This window comes from Psittacula echo (assembly GCF_963264785.1).
Source record: "Psittacula echo genome assembly, chromosome: 3".
Taxonomy (NCBI): Eukaryota; Metazoa; Chordata; class Aves; order Psittaciformes; family Psittacidae; genus Psittacula; species Psittacula echo.
Window position 1 is genome coordinate 110233733 of NC_137736.1, and position 25484 is coordinate 110259216.

Genomic DNA, 25484 nt, shown 5'->3' on the forward strand with positions numbered 1-25484 from the left:
AGAGCAAGAAATTGAGTTAAAACTTGTTCAAAGTCTGTAGCCAGCAGCTTGTCTCTCTGTTGAGTGAAGAAGATTTTATTTTCATTCATTATTGATGAATGCTACCACTGAACAGTAGCCTGTCTTCTACTTCCCTTGAGAAACAAACTTCTCAAGGAATTTTAGCAGTGTTTGGCTTTATTCTTTTTGAATGGAAACATTTCCAATATTCATAATCAGCACGAAAAACTATTGTATTTAGTCTGTGTGTTGAGAATTAACTGCTGAAAAACACTTTTATAACTGGAATACTGTGTTGTTGCAGCACCAAATAAGGAAGTTATACAAAGTGGAACTGCTGACAATTACCACTGGTTTAAGTTTAACAATTTTAATTTATGTTGTTGGTGAGCCTTAAAAGGATTTCACACAAGCACATGAGCTTGTACTTCATGACCAAGCCACAAATTCAACACCATTGTTAGCAACGGATTATAGTTTTTGGCACAGAGAAGAAGCCAACAATAAGATTTCATCCTCCGACAGTGGACCATGAGTACCCTGCAGTCCTGTAAGGCCTTCAGAGTGCAGGTAAACTGAAAAAACACCTCTACTGTTTTGGGTCCTGAGGGAACTAGCGGATGAAGTGGCCAAGCACTATCACTGCTAATGCAGAATCCAGTGTGAAGACAATTGTGCAGACAATATGTTCACAACAGGCAAAACCAAAGTGCTGGGAAGATGATATCAAGTTCAGCAGAAAGAGCCCTGAGGAAAAATACACAGTAACGCTGGGAATTAAAACAAGCAGCTGGCAACAAGAGGTCTGCCCTGGGTTTACACAATCTAGAGCTCGGTTTTGTACCTGCCCACAGCAACTGCAAGAACAGGTCACTGCCTACAGCATACAAGTTTTTGGAGTGTGATGCTCTGCCACTTACTGGAGTTCAGAGGAAAACACTAACTTTGCTCAGTAAGATAGAGCATGCCTAAAGCACAAAATGTCAGAAAGCCGGGAGTGCTTTTTGGCCATTTATCTTCCCTTTCCTCCCTGACTACAGCTATTTAATAATTAAAAGGGTCTTGCGGACGGCTCACTAGACACGACTCCAGGACACCCGCCGAACACCACTGCCGTTTGCTGCCTCCTGGAGGCGCTGCCTGACAAGAACCCTCAGCTCCCAAAGAGACCATCAGCAGGGAGGACCCGGGAGCAGTCTCCACCTGCGGGCCGTGCCCAGGAGCGACGCCCAGGCCCAGCAGCCTGAAAATTCCCCGCCGCTGTTCCCGCCCCACACAGCCGGGCAGGACCGGGGCGGTGGCGACTCCGGACGCGGAGCTGTGCTGCTGACGCCCAGCAACGGCTATTTCGCCGCGGAGGCTCTCGGGAGCTGTAGTCCGAGCGCCGATGTACCGCCTTGCGGCTGTGCCGGAAGGTGGTGGCTCAGGACTACAAATCCCAGCTTGCTCAGCGCTGGGGCGGTGTTCAGCCTATGGCGCCGGGAGGCCGTGCGATGGCGGCAGGTTTGTAGTAGAAGAAGGAGGGTGCAGACAGCGCGGAGTCGGGTTGTTGTTTGAGGAGCGGCATTAGTGCCTCCGCCCCAGAGCCTGTGAGGGGCCGCGGATCGAAGCTGTCGCGGTGCGGGTGCTGTGGGACTGGGAGAGCGGCGGGCTCTGGCGGCGTCCTTGGGACATCGTCTGCGAGGGGTTTGCGGTGCCGTGCGCTGGGGCAGTGTCAGTGCTCGTGTCCGGGTCCGCGGGGGAAGGAGATCGCCGGGCCTGGCCTCTCGGCTGGGCTGAGGAACACGGCTGTGCTCCTCTGCCTGCCTTCGTCTCGCCTGGCCTTGCCGGCTCGGCTCCAGCCCTGCCAGCTGTTTCGGGAGGCGGTAAGGAGCTTCAGGGGAGCTTTTAACTGTCATCTGCCTCGAAAGGGTCTGCTAAAGGTGACAGAAAAAATCGCCCTGTGGGCTCGTTCGCCTGAGCAGGAATTTGTTCCTCGCTCGGAAACTTCTAGTGGCGTCTCGTAAACAGAAGTCAGTAGAAAAGCATTTTCCTAAGGATATTTTGCTGTTTCTCTTAGTCATAGTCACTGTTTCAAACAAGCCTTTTTACAGCGGGAAGAAGCTAACAGGCAGCATGGTTGTAGAGTTCCCATGAGAAACTGTTACGAAAATGGTAAGTGCTGCATTGAAATATGTGCATTAAAATGTTTGTATTTAGATGGACGTATTTGAAACTTGGCATTAATACGAAGGTTCTGTGCAGGAAGTCTCTCAGCTCCTCAAATCAGCTCTCTTTTTTTGTTTCAGGCATTTAAAAAAAATTCTGAATCCCTCTCAGTACTACTGAAGAGGGTATTATACTTTGTAGTATTTGAGATATTGAGTGCAGTTAATGTTAAGTCTAAAAGTTGGATTATGTTGATTTTCTGTATGGAAGGTGTTTGTTACTTGTCCAAATTGTTTCTGTTACCAACAAAAAAGTAGATTGTGACTTATTTTTGTAAATAAACTAGGTTGGTTATAAGAGAGTAAGTTTTTTTTGCTGGTAATCTGTTACTTGTAGATTCATTATTCTGTTCATCTGTTTAATTTTTAGGTGCTAAAAGTAGGTAACCATCCATACCAAATACCTGGGACTTTGAAGATGATATTCTGCTAACCCTACATAACATATTGTTATGTTAATGCTACACCAGCAAATAACTTGGGATACAGTTTACAAGATGCCAACTATTGAAGATCTGAGTAGTGAACAAAACTTCATTGCGCGTTGGATGTCTGATAGTTCCCGTGCTGGAGTCTTATTAGATCCTAGTTTTACTGGATTGAAAATCAGCAAAGAAAACTTGTTATCTGGACCTGAAAATATCACAGCTTTCCCTGCTGAAAGGTTGCATATTTCAGAGAGCTGTTCTGTAAGTGATGACTCCTTGTGTGAAGACTCTGTCAGCTCTTGTGCACGTCAGCAGTATACCACTGAAACATCTTCTCCAGCAGCAGCATGTAACACTGAAACTTTTAAACCAGACTTTGTCCATGGTGAAATGGATGGTCAGAATAAATCTGATCACAGCGATCCGCTCTTACAAAAGCTTGAACAGGTAAAAGGCTTGATTTCTTGATGTGTATCATTAAGATTTATTTTGTTCTTGCATATGATTTGTCATACCTGGAAGTAAGCAAACTCTCTGCAACATACAGAATATAGCTTAAAGAGCAGTCCTAAGTCCCAGTTATGCATGCATAAAAGTTGGTGTCCTCCCCACTGATGTGCAGTTACTGAAAGTCTACTTTCTGTTGTTTCCAGCTGCACAGGTTCCAGTTTAAAATGAAATTGCATTCAGTGGCAATGTGCTTGTTCTTAAAATCTTTTTACTTGCGAAGGTGCACACAGTTTTATGACAGGTGTGGTCCAATTGTTGGTCTGTGGAAGGATTTAAGTAGGGCTTCTGTCTCTCCTTTGAAGGAACTGGAAGCAGCACATATGTATGTGTTGGAGATAGAGATGGACACAGAGGCCCACCACCATTGTGGTTGGTAGGGTACAGAATGCCCTGGCCCTGCATAAGCCTTGAGACAGGGCCAGGGACTTTGCTACACAAGGAAATGAAGACTGGAGTACTGAATTTAATCAGTATTTTAGATTTTTTTTTTTTTTTTTTTTTTTTTTTCAGGCAGCTTCATGGGTCTTAATGTTCTCTGATGATCTTTTTCCTCCTCTCTTGGCCTTCTGTGTCAGTACTGTTCACTATGACTGAAATCTTGGAGACGGGGGGAAAAAGCCCCATTGTACTTTCTCTAAAGCTTTAATTATTATGAAGTATTTCACATTTGAATAAAACCACAGCTTCGTAGAAGTTAATGTTAAAAGAGCAGAATTTGAATACTTTTCCTATGCAGCAGAAATGAGTGTTCTTATTCCTGTTGTTTGCAGATTGGTCAATTAAAGACTGGTGGAACTGTTAACTGGACAAACTGGAAATAGCAGGTGTATTCATAGATAGGAAAATTCTTAATTTCCTTCATGTTACACTTATACTTACCTGGAACATGTTTAAAAAAGACCTGTTGTCTCCATGACACTAATCCTGTGGTACATTCTAAGTAAACTTAACCTGAATACATTTATATTTTTTGCTTGAAAAGCTGAAGGAATTGCAACAACAGAAACAGGAGCAGCTAAAGAAACAACAGATGGAGCAACTTCAAAGGCTAATGGAAGAGCAGCAGAAGTTACTTAGCATGGTATCTGGCCAGACAGCGATTCTTGGTAAGTTAAGAAAGAAACTGTATGACGTACTTTGAGTAAACTGAAGAATTTTCCAGTTAAAACCTGAAAGCATATTCAGTGTTTTTCACCTTAAGACTACTTGAGTTATCAAAAGATAAATGCTGCATTGGTCCAGTGCCTGAAAGTTAAGTGTAGAATGAAGACTGTCTTGTTTTTATAAAATGCCAGCTGTGATTGTAACTTGATCATATGTAACTTGATCATATGAAGAACATATTTCAAATATAAGTTACAGTGTGGAACAAACAGCTGCTTTCGTTTCTGATGAACTGTTTCTCACAATATTTTTGATTGCTTTAAGCTGTCAGTGTAGCCAAATTAAGTGTTCTCTCCTTGCATGTGCTCTCACAGCACAAATTTCTTCTGATGATGCACTGAAGGATCTGTATATAAAAACAAACACTTGTAACCTGTATTGGTTTTCCAGTCTCATTTGCTGTGTGCAACAGAAGGGGACAGTGCTGGACTGGGAAAAGCTTTGAGAGCTGAGCAGGGGTATTTTCTCCTGTTGGCAGTATAAATCCAACCTATCCTAAATGATTATTTTTCTTTCACTCTGCCTGCCTGAGAAAATGAACTTGGGGCTTAGTTTAGGAGAATAAAACCCCAGATTGCCTAATTGCTTATTCATGATCATTAAGATAAGGATGGAGCTGGGTGGTCAGTCTTGCCTTTCAGTGTGGTTTCTTTTCTCCTGTGGAACAGTGGTGGTGTAATACACATATAATGACACAGACTTTCTTTTTTCTATTAATTTCAAGGCTATCCTCTAATGGCTGAAAGTCAAAAGCTGAGACCTGGGCATTCAGTGGGCTCAACTACTTTACACCAGTTGCCATCATCTGGGTATCAGAACATCTTTGAAGATAGAGCTTATGCCCCAATTGGTTCTCCACATGCACAAACCAGTGATATTTTACTAAAGTTAAACAGCAAAGAATGCACCTCATCTTTGAAGAACAGCCCTTCAAGAGTGCCTGCCTGTGAGAAACAAGATCTGGGTGTGCCTATGAAAATGCAGAATTGTTTGAAAAATGAGGAAGACAAACACATTACTGGTTAGTCATTTATAGAAGATAACTTGGTGTGTGGTGGGTTATTTTTCCCAATGTAGTTACTGAAATTTTCTATTACTTATTGTGAAGATTTTATACAAGTGTTGGTTTACTTGATTTGTGGTTTGGTTTACTGACAGCTTACAGATCTCAGACTGCTCCTGCTGATGTCCATGTGGCTTTTATTAAAAGCAACATGAGGCAAAAATCAAGTTTTTCTGTCTGTATGAATTGCTTGTCTGTTTTAGGAAAAACTTAAAACCATTACTGCTAAAGCTTACATATGATAAAGACTGAAAATAGCAAATAATGACATATACTGGATAGCTGAATTGTTTAGGCTGAACTGTACACACATTTTCCTGAGGAAAATGAAAATAACAATCTATTCAGGGATGCAGACACCTCTATTGTGTGGATTAGTGACCGAACTGGAACTGGGAATCAAGATGAGTTTATGGGGTACCACCATATGACTAAAAATTCTTCGTATGTCAGGAGCAGTGCAAAGGGGTTCTTTCTTTCCTGCTCTTCTCAATTTTACCATTGGCACTGAATGATTAGTCTGCTGCTATGACTGGAAGAGTGGTTTTGGTTTGAATCTAGCAATTTAATAAGGTTAAACCTTATTAACCTGGAGAGATTATAGGGGAAAAGGTACGGCATTGCATTTCATTATACTTCATACCAGCTCTAAAACTTTTAATCAGAGGGCTTGGTTTAAGAGTATGTGAAAGAATAAATTGAACCTATTTTATACCTATATACATGGGAAACAAAAGCTTGGTAAGAGAGCTCTTCAGTATAGCAGACATCCAAATTTGTTCATTTATTTTATTTTTAAGCCATAAATTAAAAATACCAAAGAAGATGAACAATCAGAATGGGTTATTTAAGGTCTTTGGAAAAGTTTTAATGCATAATTTGAAGTGTCTTAAAAAAAAAAAAAAAAAAAAAAACAAAAAACCAACCTCAAATTCAAGTAAGAATTAATTTGGGCAAATTTTAGGACTATTTCATGTAGGAGTTCAGGCAGACTAAATTACCATAAAGCTCCCTCCTGGTTTTAATCTGACCTGAATGTTGCTTAAAGTGTGAGCTGAAAACTGATCTGTTAGTGGCAAGAAAAAAAAATCTATTAATTTCATAGGAAAAAACATGTGGTGTCCAGAACAAAAGAAAATGGAAATATTAATGGAGAGTGAAGATGATCACATTGATCCTTTATGTGTGGAAAGCGCGGATCTCTCTGAAAATTCAAGCAGAGGAAAACATTTGTGGACTAATACAGAGGAAAGGTAAATCAGACAATTCGTATGCAGCTTGTATCAAATAACTTGAGTTTGGTTGAGTTCTGAGTCCTGATTGAAAGGGTCTGATAGTCTCAATCTGTGTAGTTTTCTCAACCAGGAATTGCATTTCGCTAGGTACTGTGGGGACCTGTAGTAAGAGAGGCTATGGCTTGAAATTGATTATGCTGTGAAAGATGTACTGTTGTGTATTGGCTGAAGAGGTGTGTGCAGCCTAAGGTAATGGTAGTTTAGAAGCACAGTTTAATATATAAGCAGTTATAATTACTGTTCCCAATTTGATTTGTTACAACCTCCTTTCCACTGGTGAAAGTAGTAACACGAAGGAGGAGTGTAAGGCTGTGACTGTTTAGTTTGTTACCAGGACTTACATTTGTTTAAAAATCTGCCTATGGCTAAGAAGTATTAATAGTGCTTGTGGCAGAAGCCTTCTCATGTATTGATAGAAGCTTTGTTTATGGAGCTGATAGAGTAACAGTAGTGGTTGGCATTGTTTGAAACCTCTGCTGTGTCTGACAGGTCATTGCTAGAACAAAAAATACTTGTTCTAAGCTATGGTGGGTTGGGCCCAGCCAGAAACTAAGCACTCACTGAGCTGCCCACTCAGTCTGTCCCCCAGAGCAGAATTGGAGAGGGTATCTGAGGAGCCAACTTGAGGAAACTTGTGGGTTGAGATGAAAACAGTTTAATAAGGAAAGAGGGAGGGGAAGGACCCCAAGTGATGCATAAACAGTCACCCTCCACCTCCCACAAGCAGAGTGATGCTCATTTGGTCTCTGAGCAACAGCTACTTTGAGAAGACCAAGCCCCAGTTATTACTGCTGGACATGACATTATATTGCATGGAATGGCTCTTTGGTCAATCTGGGTCAGCTGTTCTGGCTGTGTCCCCTTTAAGTGTCTTGCCCACCCCCAGCCTACTTCTTGGGGGCAGGGAGCAGCACGAAAAACCAAAGCAAGCTTTGATGCCATGCAAGCAGTGTTCAGTAATACCTAAAACATTCATGTTTATTAACACAGCTGTAGTCACAAATCCAAACCACAGCACCATATGGATTGCTGTGAAGAAAGTTCACTCAGTCGCAGCCAGACCTGGTACTGCTGTGGAGGTGGAGGACTATCAAAGGCGGAGGTAAGGAACACAATCTCAGTAGCATCACTGAACTGAGTAGGTGATACTGTAGAAATTGGCAGTATGACTAAAATATGAGTGAAAGTTTGGTGATCTGGGCAGAAGAGTTATTGAGAAAAACAATGAAAGAAGAAAGAGCAAACCCTGCCTACAGTATCTTTTAGATATGTATATTAATGATATCAAGGATTTCATAAGATATTTCTTAAAAGATGAACAGCTAGTGTTACAATGCATTTCTCAGATTGGTCATTAAGTATCAAAGTATCTCATAATTTGTCATGTTTTATGTAATTACACCTTAGGTCTTTGAACAGCAGTGACTTTAAACACAGTAATTTTGCATAGAAATGTAAGACTTGCTTTTTCTCTACATATTTTCTTTACACTAGACCTATTAAAGCTGTGATTCAGGAGAAGAAACAGACATTTGAAGAATACTTGGAAGAACAGATACAACTAGAAGAGCAGCGTCTGGAGCAAACCCAGAAGTTACAGGTTAGTTACAGGTTGTTTTTTTTTTTTTTAAATCTTTATAGTGCTTTATATATTGTGCCAAGATCCTGCAGCTGCTTTAAAAATGTACAAGGAAGATTCTAGCATCAAAAGCTGACACCAAATGCAGTATTCACATTATTAAAATAAAACAATAAGGCCCAAATATTTCACTTGTTTAAGATGTCTTTAGAAACGTACTATACAAATTCCTACTCATATGTGGGGTTTATTTGAAGAAATCTTTAAACTGTATAAGGGGCTTTTTAACATTTGGTGTTTTACTTTTCCTCATCTTTACTTTTCCTTTTTCTTCAGGAGACAAATGGATCAGCCATTCACAAACCAGTGATCAAACGACCTTTCCTGAAAAGAGGAGAAGGATTAACAAGATTCACTAACGCCAAACCTAAAATTACAAAACCTGGAGAAAGTGCCCTAAAACTCCACCAGAAGTGTTCAGATGACGGAAATGTCATTAAATTGGACAGATCACAAATACAGAAGAAGACTCTGCCTCCTGGCAAAGAACTGGTTCCTGGGAACCCTGTTGCACCATGTAAAAAGTATAATCACCCCAATAAAGCCAAACATTGTCCTATTCCAAAGACCCTCGTACTCAGGAATCACAACAGAAAAAATACCTTGCCATTAGAAACAAGAATGCAACCAGGAAAAAATCATGATGTACAGATGAAAGATGTTTTCCCATCAGAAATGAACAACGAAATAGAAAATAAAGAGAATATAGTAGAATTTACTAAGTCTAACACCAGCAAGATCGGAAACAAATTACCTGGCACAGAAAAGCCTCAGTTGTCTTATGAGCTGTCAAGTGCCTTTTCTAATTCTAAATGTCCTGTAGGTAATCCTGTGAAAGATTCAGAACTGTCTTTTGAAGTTTCATTTCAGAATAAGCTGGAAAACTGGGAAAAGGAAAAAGAAAAAGAGAATCTAGAATTAGATGAATTTTTGTTTCTAGAACAAGCTGCAGATGAAATATCTTTCTCAAGTAATTCCTCATTTGTGCAGAGGATCTTGGATCAAGATCAGCAAACTTTAAAAGACCGCAGAATGTCTTCTACCCCTATCAAGGCAAAACAGCAGCAAGTCAAGGCACTGGCTGTTGAACTTGTAAATAAGATAAATAAAAAGGCAAATGGTATGACACAGGGAAATATGAATGATAGAGCACATATGCATACAGCCTCACATTCAGGAACAGCTCTTAGGATGAAGGATCCATTGAATAAAATGGATGGTGTGGTATTTTCAGCTTCTTCCATGGCTGCAGCTCCTGATTTAAAAAGTAATCAGTGGATTGTAAATGAAGATAAGGTTGAGGGCAGTGATAATACTACTATAGATTCAGAGAGTGAATTAGAGTCCACATTAAAGGATGAAAATGAAGATGCTCAGACATCCTTTATGAGCCATAGAGAAAGTGATCCAGAATTTTTTGATTATGGAGATTCTGTTACAGACCTCCGCAAAGAAAGCAAAAATGGAGATGCTGACCTTGGCATATCAGACAAAGATTGCACTGCACTGTCAAAGCAGATTAGAAAAGCTTCAGACCATCAGAGAAGCGTGTCTTGTATAAGCAGGAGTGAGTTTGAGTTTGATGATGAAAGAACATGGAGTGATCTTGATGAAAATTACGTTAACAGTGATTTACCTGAAAAATATACTAAAACACCTTTACATATGGACTTTTCCAGTAAGAACGATACAGTTGTCCCAGAGAAAGCAATAAAGAGAAAAGTTGCCTCAAAGAGAGGAGAAGAAATGTCCAAAGAGTCTGCATTGGACAGTGATTCAAATGGACCTCCTGTATCAAACCTCATGAAGAAACTCTTTCCTTCACTGAAACCGAAACAGAAGGCAGGACGTCATTCAGAGCATGAAATCAAATCAAATGTGGAACAGGAATCAGGAGGTGAGAGAACAGTAAGTGGTAGGAAATGTTGAAGACAACCTATTACAAGTTTTTCCTTCTAACACTTTAGCTGAAACCTGACATTACACCAAAGGGTATAAGTACAGGCTTCTACTGCAAGGAATGGCTCTATTCTCACTTTTCATCTCCTCTCCTGGTTGAGTGTCTGATGTCAGATCTAACAAATGTGCAGCTTGCAGAATGAGGATGAGCAGTGCAACCTGGGTTTTTTTTTTAAGGTGTTTTTCTTCCCCCTGGAGGCTAGTTTTCTGTCAGAGCAGCTTATTGAACTAACTTGATCTGGAGCTGCTTGATCACTGTTCCCAAATCAAGGGAAGTATCAAATGCATGCCAAAAATTAAGTGGTACCTCCCTTTCCACTACTGTGCATGTCTGCACTACAGTAGGGTAATGCTGTGCACTGTTAGGTTGGCTTATTCACCTTGTAAGGATGTGGCTGCTTTGTCCGTGTTTTCTGACATTAGTATAATATATAAAGAATTCATGTGGAATGTGGGAAATGTGGATTAATTTTCTGTCTTACTCAAGTTGATTTCAATTGTGGTTATATTCTGGGGAAGGACTGCCTCTAAAGGCTCCTGTTGAAGCTGTTGCATTTAAGTGAGATCATTAAAAATCAGTTGTTTGATGAAAGCATGATGGCATAGCCTAGCATTTAAATCTCTTATCTGTAAGGTGGTGAGATCTTGGTTTCATACTCCACTCCAGCAAATATTTAGGATTTTGGTTAGGTTTTTGAGAAGTTCATAACAAAGCTGCTACTTCTGCTTATTGTTTTGTGGAGAACTGATCTTGTAGGATTGTTTAAGGATGCCTGTTAGATGTTGTTTGTGGGAAGAGAGGTAGGGGTTTTTTACTGAGTCTCGAAGCATTTAAGGGTAAACGAGGTAACTGCCTACCTAGACTGCAGCATCAGTGTCTAGGCTTTTCTGTTGCATACTCAGAATCATAGAATCATAGAATAGTTAGGGTTGGAAAGGACCTTAAGATCATCTAGTTCCAACCCACCTGCCATGGGCAGGGACACCCCACACTAAACCATGTCACCCAAGGCCTCATCCAACCTGGCCTTGAACACTGCCAAGGATGGAGCATTCACAACCTCCCTGGGCAACCCATTCCAGTGCTTCGCCACCCTCTCAGTAAAGAATTTCTTCCTTAGATCCAATCTAAACTTTCCCTGTTTAAGTTTGAACCCGTTACCCCTTGTCATGTCACTACAGTCCCTGATGAATAGTGGACTATTAAAACCCTGAGAGTGTTAGATAGTGAATGAACAGGAAATGGCATGGCAAAAAAGCCCGCAAATCCTGTTGTTGGCCTCTGCAATTGATCACACAGTGATGATGAGTGTGAGCAGATTTTGTTGTGAATAAAACTTGGAAAAACTTAAAACCATGAACTTTCCTGTTTGATGCTTGGCCGTTATACCTTCATCTAATTTCTTTGGATTGACGTGAAGCCCTTCACATTCCATTTGCTAATATATATTTAGTTCTACAAAGATGATAGATGTATTCCGTATTTGAGGTATTTGAGTAAATAGCATCAAGTGCTTTGAAATGTCACTTCAGTGTTAGCTGAACAGTAGAAATGTTTCACAATACTAGCACTACCTCTAAAGTTGTACCACTTGATTTTTAAATTGATTTATTTTTTAATTTTTTTTTTTAACTGATGTGTAATAATGGTTTACTTCAGCCAATATGGATGGCTTTGATATGGATGCTGCTTTGATAACTTGTACCTGGCTGTTCTTTGGCAGGAAACACTGTCCCATCCCAGGTACTGAGAGAAAGACTCATCGAACTGGAAAATGAAATAGCGAGATTCAGAGCTGAAAACACAAGTCTGTCTAAACTCCGTGAAGAAAGAGAGCATGCCTTGGCAAATATCAGGTAATTGTTAATGGGAACAGTTCAGGCTAACATAGTATGTTCCAGACTATCCTAATGTCCAGTTAGCAACAGCACAGGTAGATAATCGGTGTGTATCAGTTACAGTGGAGATACAGGTCAAGAAACTTATTGTTGCTCTATGTATGTATTAAACTGTAATTATTACTCGCACACAAATGATAATAGTAAGAACCCCTTCTAGTTTAATATAATATCCTTAAAGGTTATACTTGGGACAGTTTGTATACTTTTGTTCTGAGTGGCAACATAGTCCTAAACTGGTCTTGTAAAACAGATCTTCATACTAACATGACTGATGCTCTTTCTTTAGATAAGATGTTTGTGTGTAAAAACAGACTATTTTCATTTGAACTGGGGGACATACAAGTAGCATACAGAGTAGAATAATTATCTCTGGTGACCTAAATGTGGCACACCTATTCCTACCAAAGTCACTTTCGTTTTGTTTGGAAAAAGCGCCATGTTTTTGGCTGATTTGTGACCTCCTGCTGTTAGCAGATTCTTTTTCCAAGGTACTTTTGGGGGAATAGTGTTCTACTGCTTTGAAAAATGCTGGAAGATTTTAGCCAAAGCTTTGTTGAGTTAGGATAACTTTTGTGACTAGAAGATATAAAAATAGAAATTGTTGGACTTCAAACACTAAGTGACAGTTCTGACTCCTTAAATATATAATACCATTTAAAGCTTCAGTCTTCCTTGGCGTAACATGCTGTATTAGAATCAATGACCACAAAATTCAGTGTCTTCATTTTCTTCCCTAAAATCCAGATGTGAAGTAGTTTTGGGCTAAAACATATACTTTGTTTCATAATTACAGGAAAGAAATTGCAGGCTTCCAACAGCAGAAAGCCCAAGAACTGGCTGAAATAGAAGAGTATAAAAAAAAGGAAATGAAAAAACTGCAAAAGGAGCGTAAAGTTTTTGAAAAATATATGACAGAAGCAAGAGCAATTCCAGATAAAAAAGAACGTGATGAAATCCAGGTATAAAAATATATTATTCTTCTAGTCTATGCAGAAATGTGTAAATTCATTTAAAGGCAGTCAAGAGCTAATTGTAACTTAATTGAAAGGTTGCAAGTGATTTAAAGAATCATAGAATCATAGAATAGCTAGGGTTGGAAAGGACCTTAAGATCATCTAGTTCCAACCCACCTGCCATGGGCAGGGACACCTCACACTAAAGCATGTCACCCAAGGCCTCATCCAACCTGGCCTTGAACACCGCCAAGGATGGAGCACTCACAACCTCCCTGGGCAACCCATTCCAGTGCCTCACCACCCTCTCAGTAAAGAATTTCTTCCTTATATCCAATGTGAACTTCCCCTGTTTAAGTTTGAACCCGTTACCCCTTGTCCTGTCACTACAGTCCCTGATGAACAGTCCATCCCCAGCATCCTTGTAGGTCCCCTTCAGATACTGGAAGGCTGCTATGAGGTCTCCACGCAGCCTTCTCTTCTCCAGGCTGAACAACCCCAACTTTCTCAGCCTGTCTCCATACGGGAGGTGCTCCAGTCCCCTGATCATCCTTGTGGCCCTCCTCTGGACTTGTTCCAACAGTTCCATGTCCTTTTTATGTTGAGCACACCAGAACTGCACACAATACTCCAAGTGAGGTCTCACAAGAGCAGAGTAGAGGGGCAGGATCACCTCCTTCAACCTGCTGGTCACGCTCCTCTTGATGCAGCCCAGGATACAGTTGGCTTTCTGGGCTGCGAGCGCACACTGAAGCCGGCTCATGTTCATTTTCTCATCAACCAACACCCCCAAGTGCTTCTCTGCAGAGCTGCTCTGAATCTCTTCTCTGCCCAACCTATAGCTGTGCCTGGGATTGCTCTGACCCAGGTGTAAGACCTTGCACTTGGCATGGTTAAACTTCCTGAGGTTGGCATCAGCCCACCTCACAAGTGTGTCGAGGTCCCTCTGGATGGCATCCCTTCCCTCCAGCGTATCAACCGAACCACACAGCTTGGTGTCATCGGCAAACTTGCTGAGGGCGCACTCAATCCCACTGTCCATGTCACTGACAAAGATGTTGAACAAGACTGGTCCCAACACCGATCCCTGAGGGACACCTCTCGTTACTGGTCTCCAGCCGGACATCGAGCCATTGACCACAACTCTTTGTGTGCGGCCATCCAGCCAGTTCTTTATCCACCGAGTGGTCCACCCATCAAATTGATGTCTCTCCAATTTAGAGACAAGGATGTCATGTGGGACAGTGTCGAACGCTTTGCACAAGTCCAGGTAGATGACATCAACTGCTCTGCCCCTGTCCATCAGTTCTGTAGCCCCATCATAGAATGCCACCAAATTGGTCAGGCAGGATTTCCCCTTAGTGAAGCCATGCTGGCTGTCACCAACCATCTTGTTTTTCATGTGCCTTAGCATGTCTTCCAGGAGAATCTGCTCCAGGATTTTGCCAGGCACAGAGGTGAGACTGACTGGTCTGTAATGCCCAGGGTCATCCATTTTCCCCTTCTTGAAAATGGGGGTTATATTTCCCTTTTTCCAGTCGTTGGGAACTTCACCTGACTGCCATGATTTTTGAAATATGATGGCCAGTGGCTTAGCAACTTCATTCGCCAGCTCCTTCAGGACCCATGGAGTTGTGTACATTTAGGTTTTTAAGATGGTCTCGAACCAGATCCTCTCCTACAGTGGGCCTAGGGTCTTCATTCTCACAGTCCCTGCGTCTGCCTTCCAAGAGTTGGGTGGTGTGGTCAGAGCCTTTGCCAGTGAAGTGAACTGTTAGTGGACATATTTGGTGGTGGACTTGGCAGGGCTGAGTTAACAGCGTCTTGATCACCTTAAGGTCTTTTCCAACCTAAATGATTCTGTGATTCTCTGGTTCTAATTGAAGAAGGGAACTACAGCCTTAGCAGTTTTGTTTGATGGCTTTAAGGCAAAACTCCCTGATGAGCAAATCTTTTTGTCATGTTTCCATTCTGAAAACTGCCCATTACTATGGTAGAATTATCTTCAACTTTGATATAAAATTACTGTAGTTAATATTAAGTTGTAAGTTTTTATTCATAGTAGTGGATCAAAATGCAAACTAGAACTGCACTTGAGTTTTATTCTGTCTATAAGTGTTGTACAGTAAATATAGTAATCTATGATTTAAGAAGTTACATTTTGTTATTACTTCTAGGTACTTCTAGGTATCAGAGATGTAAGAAACAGAATCTTTTTGTTCCTTCATTGTCAGGATATGTGGTATGACATGTACAGACAAGTCATATTAATTACCACACATGAATCTCCCTCCTCCTTCTCTGCAAATTTTCCTTATTTCAACAAATTGAAGTAGTATTTCCTAAACTGGTCAGGCAGATTCACATGTGTTATGTGATTGTGTCCTCCCTGCTTTCCTGCGCCAAGATTTTTGAAGAGTCCTCTCAGGGGTAGCCCTAAAGATTACATGTTTGTGTCTCAAGTGTATTTGTACTGGCCAATCTATGAAGTGCAAAGGATGTCAGGAGGACAATAAAGATGCTTCCTGTGACTGAAGTTTAGCTTATAAAGTTGATAGTCTGAAGTAAATAATATCTCTTTCAGGGAAGAGAACTTTTTCTACTTTTCACCCTTTGCCCCATTAAGCTGACATTTTTTTTCTTTTTTTTTGTGTGTGTCTTGTATTAAAAAAATGAAAATTTATAAACATGCATTTTTCTAAGGCTTTAAAACAGCAGATTGCAGAGTTACAGGAAGATTTAAAACGAAAAGAAGCAAAATGGTCAACCACCCATCGACGTCTGAAAGATCAAATAGAAGCTTTAGTAAATGAGAATATGGAGCTGAAAGAGGAAGTAAAAATTATGGAGAGGTTTCGTTTAGAAGCCTGGAAGAAAGTAGAAGCTGCTGGAAACAAGAAGAAAGTAGAAAATCTTGGGATAAATCTAAAAAGGGCAGAATCTGTAAGTTATTAATCTTGGTGTTTTAAATTCATCTGTGTGGATAATCTTGAGTTTTGGATCATAAACGTGCAATCCAGTAGCTACAACTTTGATGTTTACTTTTAATTAACTAATCTTGGAACTCCACTAGTGGTGACAGAAGCAGAATTTTGTTGCTGTCACATTCTCTCCAGATGCTAATGTTCACAATGTGCAGTGTCCATTCTGTTGAGGAACTCCTCTTAGAAATTCAAAATGATGCAATTATAAGAGAAAAATCATAGATGGGAATCTAACCTGTGAACATCTGCAGCTTAAGGACCAGCCAGGCAAGCCCAGCAGTTCACCACTGTCTAAAGCATTTAGATTTCGTATATATATATATATATATATATATATAACTATATACATATATATATGTACATATATATATATATATATAACACTTATTCTGGATTGCATGCACCAAATCAATGTTCTGCATTTGTCTCTAGTGAGGCAGCAGACAAGAGTTCGGTAGTATAGGTTGGGCTACATCACACAAGCCCTCTGTTGACCAAGTCTCAAAAATGTACAGTTTGTGAGGAAGGCTTCCAGTAAATTTTGTGTCACGTGGTGTACAAATTTTGTTGCTGTATGAACAGTTATGAAGAAATCTCACATTAGCCACAAATAATTTCCTTCCTTTTAGTGTCTTCCAAACAGAGGCCCAAAGAGCCAAACTGTATCTCCGCTTCTTCCAGTTCAGAAGTGCACCAAGATAAATGGCAAAAGTTATTCTCAGACAAAAGGTATGTTTGTGTATCAGAGAATTTAAAAGTCTTTAAAATAAAACTAATGTGGATTTTTGCTTGTACTAAAAAGAATGCATCATCACCTCAGAAGTAGGCAAGAGAATACTTGTAATGGACTTGAGAATCTGGGTAAATACCTTGCAGGGCAGGGTTCTGGAGAAAATGGTGATGAGACCATTCTCAGAGGAAAAATGCTTCTGGTCATGTTTGGTGGTCTGGAGCATACCAGAAGCTGTGTTCTGTAATCCCAAATGGCATTCATCATGTGTTGGGTGCCCTGGAGCTGAACTGCAGGTATGGTCTCATGAGGGTGAAGCAGAGGGGCAAATTACCCTCCCTTGACCTGCTGGTGATGCTCCTTTTAATGCAGCCCAGCATAGGGTTGGTTTCTGGGCTGCAAGTGCATACTGCTGGCTCATGCTGAGCTTGAATTCCTGTTTCTGCTGCACTTATGAAATGTAGGTGTCCTATACAGTTTCACCTTATATAGTAACACTTAAACTGTACCTTAATTTCACTGTACAAATTAACTGTATTATGTGTATCTGGGCAGGAAAGCTTTCTAGAACACCTGCATCAGGACCAGCTGCTAGCGACAGAAGTAACTCTGAGACAATGACAGCACCAGAAGATTCTTCTAGGACTTCAATGATAGTAAGTCCTGTATCTTGAGTTGTTTTTTAAGGGGGGGGGAAGCTTAAGATAATAGTTACTTGTACTTAAACGAGTATCTGGAGTGTGAGTGGTGAAGCTGTTGACTCACCTTACGTTCAACTGCAATTTTATTGTCGTACCAGAAAATGGTTGTGCTGTAGTCAGCGCTTTTTTATGTGTGTGTTTTACCTGTGTCTTGGAGTTGATCAGTCTTTGGCTGAGGAAATAAAAATCTTGCACTCCCTTGAATTTTGCAAAATATTTTACCTTTTGAGAGAGGAGAAAAAGATGGATGTTTGTATGTGCCATGCAGGACAACCATGCAAGAGTCTTGTGAATAGCTGAATTAATTCTTACATTAGTTGCTGCAGGTAGCATTCAGGCTTTATGAAACTTCATCAGTTGTTTCATACCTTGGCATGGGCAGCTTCAGGCAGATAAGCACCATGCTACAACACCCTACTGAATTCCACTTTAGTCCAGACTACAACGAACCAATTATTGCTGAGTCTGTCTTAGCACTTCAACTAACTAGGAGTTGCATGAAACCCAGATTGTGTTTATGCCTTCCTGATCATCCTTGTTCCTGAAATACCTGTCAGCTTAGGACAAAAAAGATGTTTAAAGACAAAGCTTGATTTGGAGTTCACGCTTAGATTGTTGTCATTTTAGGATGTTTCTCCTAATGAAGCTCATATGTCACTACCATTTGGACCTGCATATACAGACAGTGAAGAGATACAGAAAGAAACTGCTTATCCTGATGGAAAGGTAAAATGAGAGCTCAGCTATTTGAAATCCAGGAAGCTATCTGTTGTGAAAGATGTATGAGAACGTGCCTGTGATGGCTCAATACTGACCTTTATGTATTCACTAGGTTGAAAAGGTTTTGAAAAATGGCTGTCACCTCATATATTTCCCCAATGGAACATGGAAAAAAGTGGGTTCTGATGGGAAGACCGTAACTATAACCTTCTTCAATGGGGATGTGAAGCAGGTTATGCCTGATCAAACAGTGGTATGTACCCGAAATCTTCTGCATTTTTCTAGAAATACTGATTTACATGCATGTGTGCACACACGTACAAAATTTCTCACTAGTTACATTAAATCCAAAATGTTTTCTGCAGATTTATTATTATGCTGATGCTAAGACTACACATACTACATACTCCGACGGCTTAGAGGTCTTGCAGTTTTCAAATGGACAAATAGGTAAAGAAATCACTCTCAAAATTGCTGCCCATATATCTATCTATCTATATCAATGTGTGTGTGTACATACACACACATATCCATACCTGTATTTATGTCTCAAAATACATTTCAGAGAAGCATTATCCTGATGGCAAGAAAGAAATTACCTTCCCTGATCAAACTATTAAAAACTTATTTATGGATGGGCAGGAAGAAAGTATCTTCCCAGATGGTACCATTGTTCGCGTTCAGCGGTAAGCTTCACCTTTCAGGTACCCCCAGCCTGTAGATGGGGAAGGAACCACAGGGCTCACTACCACAGGCAGTATTTGTTTATGCCACAGGCATAAACAAGTTCACATATGAATATACAGTACTGTGAACATATATTTACTGCTAGAAATCTTGGGTTTTCTTTGGTAGCTTGGAGGAGGCACAAAGACAATGTGTGTATACTATCTCATTCCCTAACTTGAGAGATTTTCCCAATTTGTGCATAATTCTAATTCTAGAGAACATGCAAGAACCTAGCTCATGGAGCAAGCAGCTCTGATAGCTGATAACAGATAGCTTTAAAAGTTAATGTTTTGAGCACTTTCTTGGACTGTTGCAGCAATAAGATTTAGTGCAGAGAAAGTGCAGTTCTACTGCACAAATATTGCAAAACCAGGTTTTTTGAGTACCAACCAGCTGCTATGGTATTTAACAGGCTTTTTGGAAATACTCTTATTTCTTAAGTTCTTCCTTCATTTAGGTTTGCATATTTAATGTTTGTTCCAAAATAAACTTAAGCCTCTGTACAGTCCAATGTTATTAAAAAAACCCCCAAACTTGTATACATTTATTTAATGCAGAGATGGAAGCAAAACCATAGAGTTCAATAATGGCCAGAGAGAACTACACACAGCACAGTTCAAGAGACGGGAGTATCCAGATGGTACTGTCAAGACTGTGTACATAAATGGACAGCAGGAAACAAAGTATGTCTCTGGGAGAGTAAGAGTAAAGGACAAGGATGGTAATATTATCATGGACACCAAGTTGTAGGTAATGTTGAAATATTAGCATGGCAGCAAAAATAACGTACATTCCTGTAACCAGGAAGCAAACTCCTTTCAAGCTTGTTGTGTGTATATATTGTTTATAATTTTCCTGAAATAAATTTATTTTTTTGTGTTACTGTATCAGAGCTTCTTCTAATGTTTTTCCTATTTCTACTTTAAGAAGCAGTTTATTCTGTCATGTGTGGTTTAAAGGGTGGTTTTTTTCTTTTAAATGGGCTGTCAAAGAAAAATCACAAAACTGCTGTAAATTACCTTATTTTAGACATCTGAGAGAAAATTTCTCAATCCAAGGTAAAAAGCTGTGGTGTTGGAACCCTTGCTGTGGAAAAATACAGCAGGTGGCCAAGATTCTGGGTATCAGTTTGCTTACTGCTTGACTCATCACGGCTTTACTTTGCGAACGAAGATCCCACGCTTACTACAAGTGTGCTGATGCCTAAAAAGGCCAATGTGGGATAGGCAAATCTGCTTGCAAAAAGCACAGTGAAAGGTCTCCTTGGGTGGTATAGGCGGGGCGCAATTCTTTCTATGTTGTTTTTTCTCCTTGAGACTAATTCTGCCTGTGCTCTCAAAGGAGACAACAGCATTATGTACGGTGTGTCTCCAAGTCTCCCGATTGGAGGCCAAGGTGGACCACTGGTGGTAATCAATATGGCCAAGGCTGAGGTATTGTTTCAGGGAGTCCTTACATCTCTTCTTTGGGGCACTTCTCTTGCAGTAACCGGTGGCGAGTTCACCGTAAAACAGTCTTAGGGAGGCAGTGATCCTTCATCCTAGAGATGTGCCCTGCCCAGCGCAGCTGTGATTGCAGCAATAAGGCCTCAATACTGGTGACCCCTGCCTGTTCAAGGACAGTAACATTTGACACACAGTCAGTCAAATAGATGTTTAGAATTGTACGGAGGCAACGCTGATGGAAGCGTTCAAGGAGTCGCAGGTGATGGTGGTAGATAACCCGGAATTCAGACCCATATGAAAGAGTAGACAGTACAATGGCTCTATAGACACTAATCTTTCTACTTTTCTTCAGGTGTTTATTGCACCAGCCTCTTTTATGGAGTTTTCTGAAGGCTCTATACGCCTTTGCTATTCTGTTGTCTATTTCTTTGTCGACCGTGGCATCCGAGGAAATAATGCTTCCCAGATAGCTGAACTGACTTAAGCTCTGACTTGCCAATGGTAATGTGGGGATGATGATAGTCTTCTTGTGGTGTGGGTTGGTAGAGAACTTCTGTCTTCTTCAAGCTGCTGCCAGCCCAAAAAGCTCAGCCACCTCTGCAAAGCAAGATGTGTTAAGCACTGCAGAGCTGCTTCTGTGTGGGCAACAAGGGCAGCATCATTAGCAAAAAGCAGTTCACGGACAAGATGATTTAAGTTCTTCGTGTGGGCCTTCAGTCGCCTTAGATTGAATAGGCTCCCATTGGTAAGATATCTGATATAAATGCCGTTTTGTTCATTGAGGTTGTCGTGGTTTAAGCCCAGGCCGTAAATTAGAACCATGCAGTCTACTTCCCCCCACCCTTTCTTCCCCCCACTCCTGGAGGGATGGGAAGGAGAATTGAAAGAATGCAACTCCCACGGGTTAAGATAAGAACAGTTTAGTAACTAAGATATAACACAAATCACTACTGCTACCACCAATAATAATGATAAAGGAAATAACAAGGGAAGAGAATACACCCGCTCACTAACCGGTACCTCGCCCCCACCCCACCCAGTTCCAGCCCTTCCGTGTGACTCTCAGTTATGTCCTGGGCATGACGTGCTGTGGTATGGAATACCTCTTTGGCTAGTTTGGGTCAGGTGTCTTGTCCCTGCTTCCTCCCTGCTTCCCCTCCTACCTGGCAGAGCATGAGACTCACAAAGTCCTTGGTCAGTCTAAACATTCTGACCAGCAACTGAAAATACCGGTTTTATCAGTATTATCCCCAGGCCGAAAGTGAAAAACACAGCACTGCACCAGCTACTAAAAAGGAGAAAAAAATGACTGCTACTGCTAAAGCAGGACAGAGGTCTACCCTAGCCCTTTGGAGCATCATGCTGAAGAAGATTGTGAATAAAGTTGGTGTGAGAATGCACCCTTGTTTCACCCCATTGTTTTTTGGGAAGGGCTCAGAGAGTGCATCGCCATATCTGACTTGGCCTTGCTGATCCTCATGTGACAGAATAATCATTTTGAGGAACTTGGGGAGACAACCTAATCGTTCCAATATCAGCCACAGGCCTTTTCTGCTCACAGTGTCAAAAGCTTTGGTGAGGTCAATGAAAGTTACATAGAGTCCCTTATTCTGTTCTCTATACTTTTTTTCTTGCAGTTGTCTGAGAACAAATACCATGTCTGTGGTACTTCTATTAGCTCTAAAACCACACTGACTTTCAGCTAGAAGTTCTTCTGCGATAGCGGGTACTAATCTGTTCAAAAGTATTCTTGCAAGAATTTTTCCAGCAACGGAGAGCAGAGTTATACCTCGGTAGCTTGAGCAGTCTGACTTTACACCTTTTTTCTTATACAAAGTGATTGCGTCACGAAAATCTGATGGTAGTTTACCTTGTTCCCAACAGCGCACAACTAGCTTGTGAAATTTAGCATGAAGTGCTTGGCCTCCATGCTTCCAGATTTTGGGTGGGATTCTGTCGACCCCAGCTGCCTTGCCTATTTTCACCTGCTGTATAGCCTTAAGAGTCTCTCCCATGGTAGGGGCTATATCCAATTCATTTTTCACCAGATGTTGTAAAATGTGTTGGATTCCTTCGCCTTGGACTACACGGTTAGCACTAAAGAGTGTTTGAAAATGTTCAAACCAATGATTCAGGATGGAAATTTTATCTGTAAGAAGCGTTTGGCCATCTGCACTAAGAGTAAATAAATGGCAGTATTCCTCATGGTTGATTAAAGAAAAAGATGGGTGTCTTTTTTTTTTTTCATAAATGCAAATAAAAAACACATTTTGAAGATGAGCATATGACAGCTCTATAGGGTATTGCAACCCTGTACAGCACGTCTGCTTCATACTAGAGTATGTACTAGAGCTGTGAAATGGGCATTTGATCAATGGGTACAACTATCTGGAGGGAGGGTGTCAAGAGGATGGGGCCAGACTCTTCTTTGTGGTGCCAAGGGACAGTACAAGAGGCAATGGGTACAAACCTCTGATTGTGAGGGAAGACATATAGAATCATAGAATAGTTAGGGTTGGAAAGAACCTAAAGATCATCTAGTTCTAACCCCTCTGCCATGGGCAAGGAACACCTCCCACTAAACCATGTCACCCAAGGCCTCATCCAACCTGGCCTTGACCACCACCAGGGATGGAGCATTCACAACTTCCCTGGGCAACCCATTCCAGTGCCTCACCACCCTTACAGTAAAGAACTTCTTCCTTATATCCGATCTAAACTTCCCCTGTTTAAGTTTTAACCTGTTACCCCTTGTCCTATCACTACAGTCCCTAATGAATAGTCCATCCCCAGCATCCCTATAGCCCCTCTTCAGATACTGGAAGGCTGCTATGAGGACTCCACGCAGCCTTCTCTTCTCCAGGCTGAACAGCCCCAACTTTCTCAGCCTAGATATGCGTAAGTGTATGTGTGTATGGGCTCAAACTGAAACACAGGAGGTTCCCTCTGAACATCAAGAAACACATTTTCACTGTGTAGGTGACTGAGCATTCAAATTACTTGCCCTGAGAGGTTGTGGAGTCTTCACTGTGCATGTTTCTTTGATGATCCAGACAGAATTACCCATGAGGAGACTGAAAGGCGCTGAGCTTTAAACGTAAAGGATATATTACACTAGTACAACAAAGATGTGAGGTTTCTTTTTATACTATAGCAGTAAAGGAAAACAAGCTTTCAGATGCATGCTGAGCAAGCTCCTGTTTATTCCAACACTTTCAAATGCATGCTGCAGTTTCAGGCATAGGAAGGAGGTTCAAGGACACCCGAAACACTGATCTCATCATGACAGAAAACAAAGCCCCAATGCAAACATGTTCCAGAACAAAGATGATGACACTCCCCCACCCTAAACTGTTCACTATCTCAAAGTCATACTGGAGAAGTCTGTCACCAAATATGCCTGAAACATAAACAAGAGTTACATCACAGTAACAGAACTATCATCTTCCCTCAAAAACGTCTAACAAGACACTAGAACAAGTGTGCCCAGCAAAACTTTTAATCTATTTCTTTACAACTATACACCAATGGCATCTACTTTTAAGAAAAAGGGTATCACTGAACAATACTTAAGGCTCTAAGGTTGAAAGAAGTAACTGAGTTGTGAACAGCTTCAGTATTTCAAGATTTAGAACTGTTGGGAACATTAACTGCATCAATTAGAAAATGCTTATTGAATAGGAGGGAAAAAGGCTACTTAACAGAGCTGGCCAAGGAATTTGAAAATCTAAGTCTCAGTATTCACTGTAGACAACAAATACTGTAAAGCTTTTAATTAATTTTTCATTAATTCCATGTTTGTCTAGATGTATGGACATCCATGTGGTGGTACCCTGGATCTATTTGAGAACCACTGGCACTGGACATTGAGGTCAAATGCTGAAAATGAAGAGAAACAATTAATTTTGATTGTTTGGACAGAGTACACTGCCACACATCAACTTACCTTGCTCAGTTAGTTACTGGCAGCAAAAGCTCTTTCTGTTTTATTGCCTTAGGGCTTTTTTGTTTCAGTACCTCTTAGTTCTTAAAGCTACATTATGGGCTTCAGTAAGGGGTACATAAAGAAATTCTATTTTTTTAAACAGCTTTTTATTTTATCGAAAGAGTGGAAATGTAGACAGGTTTTTTTTAAACGAATTCTAATTATCAACATTACTGACAGTTCAGATGTCTGAACTCACACTTTTGCAATGGTATCAGTATGCAGTTCATATTTGCTGTACTTACACATCACTCATCCAAATCTGCAAGTCCCATTTCTATCAGTTTCATATGAACTAGATTTTTGTCATCTTCATACAAAGAAATGGTGACCTCTGGTGCAAGAGCCTGAAAACCAGAAGTTCACAAAGTACTGACAGTTAACATATTTGAATCTCCAGCTAATCAACAGCACAAGTTACTGTACTGTTTGTACTGTATTGGCTATACTCCCCACCTAAATGGAACTGTGAACATACAAAGAATATTTCTGGTTTTAAGTAAAGCAAACTGGTTTCAAGCCAACAGGAATGCTCAGAAACCTCTTGACTGCAGGATTAAGAGCACCACAGGATTTTCTTTCTTTGTCAGCATTCCTTCATGGTAAATGGTTCACAATTCCAAATTATGAGGTTTCACAGTAAAACAAGTAATTCAGAAATTAAGAGTGCTAGTGAGAATTTTAGGCTAAGCAAGAATTAGGAGGGGAAAAAAAGAAAGTGTTCTCACAACTATGGAAGCAGAGAGCTGTTTTCCTTCAATGCATTCTATCATAGCCCGCAAAGCTTCCATGCTCCATTCTGGGGAATAAGGAATTCTTTCCACGTTTCTGTCATATAAGGCAGGCTTAAATCCAGCCAACAGAGCTCGCACTGCCTGAACAGGATACTTCAGCAGGTGATAAGGTATGTGACGCAATCTAAAACAAAAATGGAATGTGTTTGCTTGCAACAATCCACCTGTGAAGCTAAACCACCAGTATAGACAAAGGGGTAGCTTAATGGTTCATGCAGTAGGTTTATGATGTAGAATCCGGGACTAGAGCCCCTGCTCTACAATAATATGCTGGTG

At 40.7% G+C, this 25484-nt stretch overlaps 2 protein-coding genes across 3 annotated transcripts in view; one reads left to right on the plus strand and one right to left on the minus strand.

The window, feature by feature from the left end:
- Positions 1 to 1488: 1488 nt before the first annotated feature.
- Positions 1489 to 20909, plus strand: CPAP (centrosome assembly and centriole elongation protein). Of its 2 annotated transcripts, XM_080612884.1 has the most exons (19): positions 1489 to 1503; positions 2060 to 2154; positions 2578 to 3082; positions 4128 to 4251; positions 5034 to 5330; positions 6478 to 6625; positions 8162 to 8267; positions 8583 to 10203; positions 11990 to 12122; positions 12961 to 13126; positions 15824 to 16063; positions 16734 to 16833; positions 17390 to 17490; positions 18163 to 18261; positions 18368 to 18508; positions 18621 to 18705; positions 18821 to 18941; positions 19542 to 19667; positions 20782 to 20909. In XM_080612884.1, exons 3-19 carry the CDS (start codon positions 2660 to 2662, stop codon positions 20897 to 20899), a joined length of 4149 nt encoding a protein of 1382 aa, XP_080469010.1. In that variant the 5' UTR covers positions 1489 to 1503; positions 2060 to 2154; positions 2578 to 2659; the 3' UTR covers positions 20900 to 20909. The 2 variants fall into 2 exon arrangements, with proteins under 2 accessions (XP_080469010.1, XP_080469011.1); XM_080612885.1 differs by lacking the exons at positions 1489 to 1503; positions 20782 to 20909 and having other exon boundaries at positions 1951 to 2154; positions 19542 to 19871.
- Positions 20910 to 24662: 3753 nt separating this feature from the next.
- Positions 24663 to 25484, minus strand: part of RNF17 (ring finger protein 17) — a gene marked incomplete at both ends in the record, with an annotated part of 49566 nt that continues 48744 nt past the window's right edge. Inside the window, 2 exons of the mRNA XM_080613565.1 lie at positions 24663 to 24761; positions 25143 to 25332. Of these exons, the coding sequence (XP_080469691.1) occupies positions 24663 to 24761; positions 25143 to 25332 (289 nt within the window). The remainder of the gene's footprint in view (positions 24762 to 25142; positions 25333 to 25484) is intronic.